The sequence below is a fragment of the Nelumbo nucifera genome, chromosome 2 (assembly GCF_055504915.1).
Source record: "Nelumbo nucifera cultivar China Antique chromosome 2, China Antique-T2T, whole genome shotgun sequence".
Classification (NCBI taxonomy): domain Eukaryota; kingdom Viridiplantae; phylum Streptophyta; class Magnoliopsida; order Proteales; family Nelumbonaceae; genus Nelumbo; species Nelumbo nucifera.
In genome coordinates, this window is record NC_142650.1 from 91556980 (window position 1) to 91566621 (window position 9642).

Sequence of the window (9642 nt, forward strand, 5' to 3'; positions counted from 1 at the left end):
GCATTTCTGATTATAGGCATCCTCCTGCATAAGCTCAGAAGAAATGGTGGTTTTCATAAGCAAATTATTTTCCAATAGCATGTATATCATAAATTTTTTAAGAAATAAGTAATCTGCATATCATTATCTATTTACTTTATTTTTTATTTTTTATTCATGCAGTTTTCTTTGTCAATCAATGAGATTTTTCTTGTTTTATTTCTGAGACATGTAATTATTCATAATGACAAGTGCACCATACGAACATTCCATTAGCATCTTTTTTATATCATCAGAATTGTCAGAATTGAATAACTGATTTGTTGTAGTGGTTTTACCAAAAGTAATTATCTTTATGCAGTAAATGTAGATTGGCTTAGTTCAGCAATTTGTTCATTGAAAATTTGTCCTGTTTTTAGCAGAGTTGTGGATTAGTGGGTAGGATTAGCTGGTTTTCTTAGTTGCATGTCTTCTTTTAGCCACTAGACAAGGTGTTGGACATAGATTTTACACTAAAAACTGAAAGTATCCAACATGCTACAACAAACCTGGGCATCATAAATTCTTACATTTATCATCTTTGTTATAATTCCGGTTTATATCTCAAAATGAAATTATATAAATAAATAAACAAAAATATGCATTACCACTTTCAGTTCATTGTTCCTGTTTTCCTGTGGAAGTTTTTCCTGTGAGCATTGTCTTGCTTTTAGTGATATAAAATATTGCCTTGAAACCTTGATCCTGATTTTTAATTTGGTACTTTGTTGACAGTTGTGCCCCTTGTATCCACACAATCCTGAAGTTCTCTTGAATGATCTGAAATCCCCATCTGAGCTATTGGACTTTGGGGAGTTCTCTGATTGCATGAACTTTTCAAGTGGCAATGGTGCTCCTCTTCTCCATGTTGTCAATCCTGCATTTGATTACGTGCCACCAAACCTTGTTAGTCTTTTCATCACTGACACGTAAGTTTTCTATCCCTTTCCTATTCATGAAGTTAAAGGAAAATTCCAGGGCCCCTTTGTTTCTTTATTACATGGAGAATGATGATGTAATCTACAATTTGTATTTCATAACAATTATCAAATAAACCCAAGTTTGAGGAAATTGCATGATCACTTATTATGGTTACAAGGTTCTGAATTTTTCGTATTTCTAAAAGAAATTGCTGTAGAGGTTAGGAAGTGGGTTTTAGACCATTGTAAAGTCTTACTGTTACATGATTCAATCTTTTTACATACTGGGCAATTTTAGTTATATTCAGCATGTGTAGTTACTATTTTAACTTAACTACTCTTGAGGGAGGTGCACTAACTAAGTAGCTCTCTTTTGGTAAATAACTAAATCTTGTTAAAAGTAAAAACAAACGGTATAAAGCATTGTTTCAAAAGGTGTGCCTTGGTGCACAACCAAAGCAAATTTTAAGATGTGCTCCTTGCTTGAACCCAGGCAATGCTCCCTGTAGAAGGTGTGTGCCTGGTATGCTTTGCACCTCATCCCAGGCATGTGCCTTCTCTATGTTACAGTTTTTTTGTTACTCTTTATACAATTCTTTTTAGTTTTACACCTCTGAATGCCCTATTGACTTCTTAATACCTTCTATTGGTGCTTGTGCACCTATGGTACCTAGATACTTGTACAAGGGAACCATATTGTGTCAGATACCTCAATTTTTAGTGTTTTTTTATCAGTAACGAAAATATTTATTAAAATAGTAAGAGGAAACAAATACAGATTATGAGTAGCCTTGGCTACCCCACTAGGACTTAAACCTTGCCAAACTAAGCTTTTTAACTTTTCAACCTTATAGCTGAGGCCAAAAACAATGTTCCCTGTTAACCCCTTGTTTTGCTAACTGATCTGCTAGACTGTTTGTCCGATCTTGGAGTCCACTGAATTTACAGCTGCATGTCCTTGGAGAGGCTTTTAAACTTCTTGATTTCATTTCTGAAGAACCAAGGAGTCTTTTCATTCTGTTTCAGCCAGCTTATAACTGCTTTGGAGTCGCCTTCCAATACTAACTTTATCATTCTCACTTCCATAGCTTTTTGCATCCCAAAAACCACTGCATTTCGTTCAGCTGTAGTGGAATCTCCCATTTCAATAGGGCCTGAATACAACACCACAATAAACCCCTTGTCATTCCTTATCACCCCGCCAATTCCAGACATTTCAGATTACCAAAACTGCTTCCATCGGAATTTAATTTGAGAAAACCGGATTCGGGGGGAGGGGTCCCAGTTTCTTAGGACTTCTTTACTGATTAAGAGGCTGCAACTTTTCTCCAATTCCTGATTATATCATCAACAGTAAAGTCTGAGAACAATCCCAAAAACTTTACCCATGATGTCACCTTTATCGTAATCCCTTCTATCAAATCTTCCTTACTCCTTTTCTTCTCCTAAAAAATCCTTAAGTTTCTTTCTTCCCACAACACCCAAATCACTGCTGCCCTGGTGCATCTTCAAAGTGTTCTCCCTCTTCTTTTTGGTCACCTGAAAGTAGAGGAATCAAACAGCCTTTCCAAGCTAACCGGGGTATCCCATCTACATCCAAAGAGAGAAGAACCAATCCCAAATACAACTAGCAACAGGGCAGGAGATACAAACATGATAGGCAGTTTCACCACTCGACTTACTCAAACAACACCAATAGGTAGAAGGCACCAGCCAGGTCTCTTCTTCTGCAGCAAATCATAGGTATTAATTGCACCATGGTAGACCTCCCAACAAGAAGCACCCACTTTGGGAGGAATAGGGTGACACCTAACTTTTTGAACTGGGAAAGGTACCCCAAGTTGAGCAGGAGGGGACAAGGATTTAAAGAAGAATGTACAACTAAATACTCCAAAGGGGTGAAGGGCCCAAAGTCTACTATCTTGTTTAGTAGTGTCAAGGAACACCCCATCAAGCAATTGAACAAGAATTTACATGAAGACCAGCTCGGAATCCCTTACATTTCTGCGAAGACTCAAATTCCAAGCATACCTAGACAAAGAGGGAGAGGGGATTATAAATTCAGAAACCAGTTTTCCATTGAGGGAAGAAAGGGCAAAAATTGAAGGAAAAAGGTCTTTAAAGGAGAATCACCCACCCACACATCTTCCCAAAAGTTGATTTTGTTGTTCGAGTTGAGATCAAACCTGACGTGACTGAGAAACAGTGGGAGTTTGTGAATCGCTTTCTAGGGTGAGGTGCTAGAGGCCCTGCTAGATATTCCAGCATCCCAACCATTCTTTGAGAGCCCGTGTATGCTAACCACAATTTTGTACCATAGTTTGTCTGTCTCACGTGGAAATCGCCACAATCACTTTCCTAGTAAGCCTCATTCCTTTCTTCTAGTCTCCTTAAACCCAAACCTCCGAACTCCTTCCTTTTACTCACTACTTCCCACCTTACTAAATGATCTTTCTTCTTCTTGCATGGTTCCCACAAAAAAATCTCTCATTATCTTCTTTAATTTCTTTCCAATAGCTTGAGGCTTACAAAACACCGAGAGGTAGTACATTGGAAGATTTTCTAGGGTAGACTTAATGAGTGTAATCCTGCCCCCCAAAGAAATATAACTCCTTTTCCATGCGGCCAACTTCTTTTCAAACCTTTCCACTACTGGATTCTAGAAACCCAAGGATCTAGGGTTTGCACCAAGGGGAAGTCCTAGATACTTTAGTGGCCACTCACTCCATAAACAACCTAGTTCTCTAGCCCACAAATTGATCTCTTCTTGACCTAAATTGACCCCAGCCACCACACTTTTATTGAGATTCATCTTCAAGTTTGGTACTTTTTCAAAGATATTTACCATCATCCTTGAATTTCGTGTGCTTAACTCATCCCCTTTCTCACAAAAACTAATGTTGTCATCCACAAATTGTAGTTGAGTTACCACCACTCTCTCTCTTCCAATTCTCCACTCCTTTAATAAACCCACCTTATCAGCTTTTTATATCAGTCTCCTAAAAACCTATGCTAATATAGTGAAAAGGAAGGGGGACAGTGGATTCCCTCGTCTCACACCTCTTGAGAACCAAAAAAATCTTCTACCCCGTTTACCAGGACTGAGAAATGCAAGATTGTAGCACCCTTTGATTCATTTGCACCATCTTGCTCCAAAAGGCGCAATTCCTTAGCGCCTCAATCAAGAACTCCCAATCCACAAAATCATAGGTTTTCTCTAAATTCAACTTACACACAATGCTCTTTCTCCCAGATTTCTTAAACTCCTCCACGCATTCATTGACAATGAGTATTTTGATCAAATATTTATCTTTCCTGGATAAAAGCCCCTTGAAACTAAGAGATAATTGAAGGGAGGACCTTTTTTAACCGAAGGAAGAGAACCTTGGTTGGATTGGCCTAAAAATCCTTGGGGTGGCAAGCACCAGAGTTTTATGGAATCAAAGGAAAGAGCGTAGCATTTGCACCTGGGGGGGGGAGCCCATCCCCAACCCAGGTGCAGGCGTGAGATTCGATCCCAAGTCTTTGCTACGACCAGTAGGAGGCCTTACCATCCAGCTGGTTGGCACCTTGCAGTCCTCACTCCTTTCTATTTATCTCTTCAATTCTAATTAAATTTGCTTTCCACTCTTCTATTCTCCCAAATGTATTAAGATTCCACTTGATTTTTTCTTTTTAGTTCTGGAGCTTCCTATGAAATTTAAGCCCTTCCCACTTGCCCCACTGATTCTTAGGTGGTTGATTGTCATTGCACCTTGACCCCTTGTGGACCCGCTCCACTCACCGAATCTGATGCAGCAAAAATATAAAACCAGTAGAAAACAGCAACAGAATATGTTAAAATCTTGAGGTGAAATAGTATATACTTGAAGCTGGAACGAAGAACACCCCTCTTTTATGGCTGAAATCACCACTTCAGTGGATAGTTCAAGTCTTTAGGTTTTCAAAACAATGAAAAGATCCTCTACAAACATGATATGAGACTTGTATAGCTGCCTCCAAGCAAAGGGACGCCCTAACACATAGTTTGACAAAAATAACCCCACTTAAGTGACTCACATGACAGTTGTATGACAACTTAAATAAAAACCAAGACACTAACAAGCAACTATGAAGTCCATATGAGTTATTTAAGAAAATAAGAAAACAATGATGGATTAGCCAACTTGGCTCCTCTAGGAACCCAACTACCAGCGGGGTTACATGTGGGCCCTACATGCTCCTGCCTCAGAACCTGTCCCCCTTTTTAGTATTTCCTTACAGGAGGCCCCTCTAGGAACCCAACTACCAGCGGGGTTACATGTGGGCCCTACATGCTCCTGCCTCAGAACCTGTCCCCCTTTTTAGTATTTCCTTACAGGAGAAAACTCCCGCTTTGCAAGCCCCATTTTTTGAAAAAGTCTCGCCCTAGAAATCGTCACGCCAGAGCATGTCTCTTTATCTTCCACTACTGTACCCTCCTCCACTTGTCTGCTTACGGAGACACTTGCTTTTTCTCTTTCTCCTCCACGTGTCACCCACCCAGCCACATCACCATCTTCTTCAACCTTCGATCTCCCACTCCAAAGCGTCTCTTCCAATTCCAATGCAGCCTAGACCTTGCTCCATAGACCCTCAGCCAGCGAATCGAATGAACGTGGGATGGCTTCAGGCATAGTGCCAACGATTCTCAGCTCTACTGCCCTCAAGTCCACTTCTTGTAGGAAAGAGGCACTCCACCCATGGCAACAGCAATCTTGTCCAGAATGGGCTTATACCACAGATTGAATGACAACCCTAAAAGCTTCAAGCGAAAGCTTCCATCGCTGAAGATCTTCAAGTTGCATGAAGAGCACCAATTTTCGACCATTATAGTTCCCTCCAGAGTTTCAAAGTAGTGAAATTGACCTCTTCGAATCCCACATCCAGCACTGCTTTGTTCTCTTGAAACAGCATGAGTATAGCTGTCTGTTTGAGGCCCAGCTTCTTCGAAATCTATTACACTACCGGCTTCCAATCCTTCATCCTGTTTTTCGCAGAGAACACCAGTCTTCTCTTCCAATCTCCATTTTCCCCTTCTACCAGTAACTTAGGTTAGGTACTGGAACAGAAAGGGCAACCGTCACAGCATCAGTCTCCTCTTTTTCTTTGATCCCCAGCTTTTCCAGCCTCTTCCTCCACTCCTTTAGCTCCTCCTTCGACCCACCCCTCCTGCCAACATTTCCTCTGCTCCTGCTTCTCCATCTGCCCCTGCTCTGTCATCCAAATCCTAGTCACAACTTTATGCAGTTCGTTTGCTACCCATCCTTCCAGATTTTTCCTTCTGGTAGGACAATAATTTGTTTCATCCTCTTTTCAAATCTCTTCCAGGAACACGAACCAACTTGTCGAGTTCCTTCTTCTTGTAGCTACATATTCTTTTCTTAATATTCTGAAATTATCTCTCCATTCTGAGAGCCAACGTACATTCGCTGCACCATCAAGGAAGCTTTGAAACCAGAATACCGCTGCCCCTACCAAATACACTGTCCCTTTTTTACCTTCTCTAATCTTCAGTGTAAACTCCTTTTGATGAAACATCTCTTCCAGTTCTTTTGTCTCCACCTTGATGAATCTTCTCCAGCACCCAACTGGTGAAAACTTTCTCCAGCTCGCTCCATGAAAACTCGTTTATTCAAATTTTTAGTGTTAATATCATATCTGGCCGTGGCCTTGCCACACACGAGTAACAATGTATCATAGTTGTGCATCAGTATAGGTCTATTTACTTTACCTTTTTTCAATAAAAAAAAGAAAAATCTTAGAAAAATTTTCACTAAAGAATCAACAGAAATACAACTATCTCTGATCTCTAACCCTAAAATATTATGAGTTGTGACCAAAATCACAAAACCGATCATGATTTCCCTGAGTGCCCAACCCACATGGACTTGCTTGGGCCAATGGGCCCTCCACTTCTATGCAGGTCCCAAGTCCCAATCTTAGGATTAGGAAGGTGTCTAATATTACATTCGCTAATCGAAGTAATGCAACTAGGAGATTGACAAACACATTTAGAGTTTAACATGCTTGAATTGTCATGTGCTTGAAGCACCTTGGTATGATTCACATTTGTTTGCTTTCATTTTTGTTTTGAATGTCTTATATACCATTCATATGTATTTTGATCCGAGTCAATAAGATTTTAACATATTTAGTTTCTTATAAAATAATCTTTTCATAATTTCTATGTATTAATATTTTTGTTATTTATTTTTTTTCTTGTGCTTCTTGTGCCTTCTGCTTTTAAAAAATTGGTATAAAGTCACACAACCCTGAGAGGGAATGAAGCAACACTGAAACATAAAAAGAAGCCCAACTTGCCAACAAGAAAACACACAGGTATAGCCCATAAAATGTACTGTACCACTTCAAGAGGGAAGGCAGCATAGCCTAACTGCCACACCAGCAAAGCTGCAAGAACATACACAGACCAACCAAAAACCATTGCTGCACACCCTTGGACAGTTGGACCTCGATTTTGAGTTACTTTAATACATTGGACAAAACATTTTTTATTCTTTTGGGTATTTTGTTCCTTATCTTACACCTCCTGGACTTCGATTTTAAGAGTTCATTAACCTCTAGATGGACATGGTTTTTGGATTGTTCTTACATCTACATGTGATTTTTGCGATGTTCTTGCATTTATTTGGCAGTTCTCTGACCATTCATTACTTCTTTGACAGAGGAGGGCATAACCCATCATATATGTACCGGCTCATTGCAGATTATTACTCTGCTGAAGACCTTTCTTTACAACAGAGACCGGCTTCTGGAAATTAAGTGAAGCTCTCCTGAGTGCCACCATAAAAGGCATCTTGAGTAAGTTCTTGCTCATTCGCTAGGCATAAAATACTACTGTATATTTCCTATATGTAGCAAAATAATACTATCACATTATTCTTATTATTACTGCTTTTATAAAGGAATATTAGGTCCCTGCAATGAATATATCCCTCACTTTGGAGTATCATGTATTACTTGATTTTTTGACTGCATAAAATGCTACTGCATATTTTCTGTATGTACCAAAATTATACTCACATTGTTCTGATTGTTACTGCTTTTGTAAGGTTAAATTAGGTTCCTGCAATGAATATATTCCTCGCTTTGGAGTAGAATGTATTACTTGATTTTTTGACTTCAAATAGCAGATGGGAACTTGGACTGGACTCTGAAGCACCAATAGTTGAGTTGCACTATTGCTCTTAGTAGCACCCTTAACATTACCAGGTGGTGGCGCCCCTTTGAAAATCAACCAACCTCCTTGAAAATCAATGCTTTGCCTCCATGCCATACTTTCCCCCACCTAAAAAATCCCCTGATTCTAGCCTCTTGTGAAAACCATTGCAATTGCACGCTCTTGCTCTTATGAATGCCACCTCCAATTCTGAAATATTTATTTGACATGCTATTTTTTCTTTAGCTCACAATTCTCTGTTTTTTGATGGTTAATTGCTATGTATTGTTATCTTTTTTCACTTTGTAGGGTTATCTCCGATGAGGTATTCACAGAGAAACAACAGACAAAATATGCATGCATAGGTTACTGCATCGTTTCTATTGTAATCCACGTGGTTGTGGTGATATGAGGAGGCCATAATTCTTTGTTACGGATGGCTGTGGGACAAATATTAGGTGTTTGATGCTATTAAGAAAAAAGAATGATCACATCTGCAGTAATGGTGAGGGAAAAGCTGCAGTCTGTAGAGAGCTATGGCGTTGAAGGGCTTGATTTATTTATTTTACATTTCTCAATGTGTAAAATCATCAGATCCACCAGTGAAATTTTGGAAAAGTTTTGTGTGCGCCTGAGGTTGATTTTCAGGTTTCAGCATGCTTTTAGGCTTTAATGTCTCTGCATCTCTCTCTGTCTTGTCTTGGGCTGAAGGACTGTATGGTTGTCATCTGGAGTCCTTGTAGCTTGATGTGTACCTGGAAGAATGGAGCCATTAGTCATAACTTACTTCAGCCATTTGTTTGAGCTTTTCTCCTTTCCAAATGTCTAAACCAAACATACTGCACATAATTGTGTTCATGTTTAAAGCCGAACTGAAATCTTCCACCACCAAATGGTAGGCCCAATCCTATGAACATTGAAACTATTCAAGGTGTGACATTATCAGCTTCCCTGCTGGTTTGTGGATTTTGTTACTCCATAAACAGGCTTAAACAGATTTATAAACATATATCACGATGCTTACTTGAGCTGAAAACTTAATATTTGCAACTTAAAGGCCAAGACTTAAAACATACAGAATCATATATCTCGATGCTTCCTTGAAATGGAGTCAGCGCTGAGAATGCCAATAGGTGTGCATCATTGATATACTCCTGAATCAAAGTAGCCATTTTGATTATGCTTGTGCTTTATGCTCCCTTGGAGAGTCAGCGTTAACTGGGTCATGTTGAATCCAACATGATCCCGTGCCTTCCTGCCTCTTTGGTAGCAGGGATTTCTCCCAAATTACTCACGAGCAAGCCTGATTCCAATGTTCAAAGCATTGGTATTGCAATTGTATATGCCGATTCGAATCCCGTTATTACCATTTACCTCTGTGAGTTGTTAATGTGTTGTGTTAAACAAGGTTCAAAGTATCGACACGTATCGGCCGATATGTATCGTATCGGGAACACCTCGATAAGCCCTTATAGATGGTGTATTGGGGTTTTGACTGGTTTA

At 39.5% G+C, this 9642-nt stretch overlaps 1 protein-coding gene across 4 annotated transcripts in view; it reads left to right on the top strand.

The window, feature by feature from the left end:
• The window catches only part of LOC104590937 (NagB/RpiA/CoA transferase-like superfamily protein), a 30544-nt gene extending 21536 nt beyond the window's left edge, over positions 1-9008 (top strand). For all 4 annotated transcript variants that reach the window (XM_088897748.1, XM_088897749.1, XM_088897751.1 and 1 more), the window contains 3 exons: positions 754-947; positions 7646-7781; positions 8449-9008. In XM_088897748.1, coding sequence (XP_088753874.1) covers positions 754-947; positions 7646-7742 — 291 coding nt within the window. In that variant the 3' untranslated portion in view covers positions 7743-7781; positions 8449-9008. The remainder of the gene's footprint in view (positions 1-753; positions 948-7645; positions 7782-8448) is intronic.
• Positions 9009-9642: the final 634 nt, after the last annotated feature.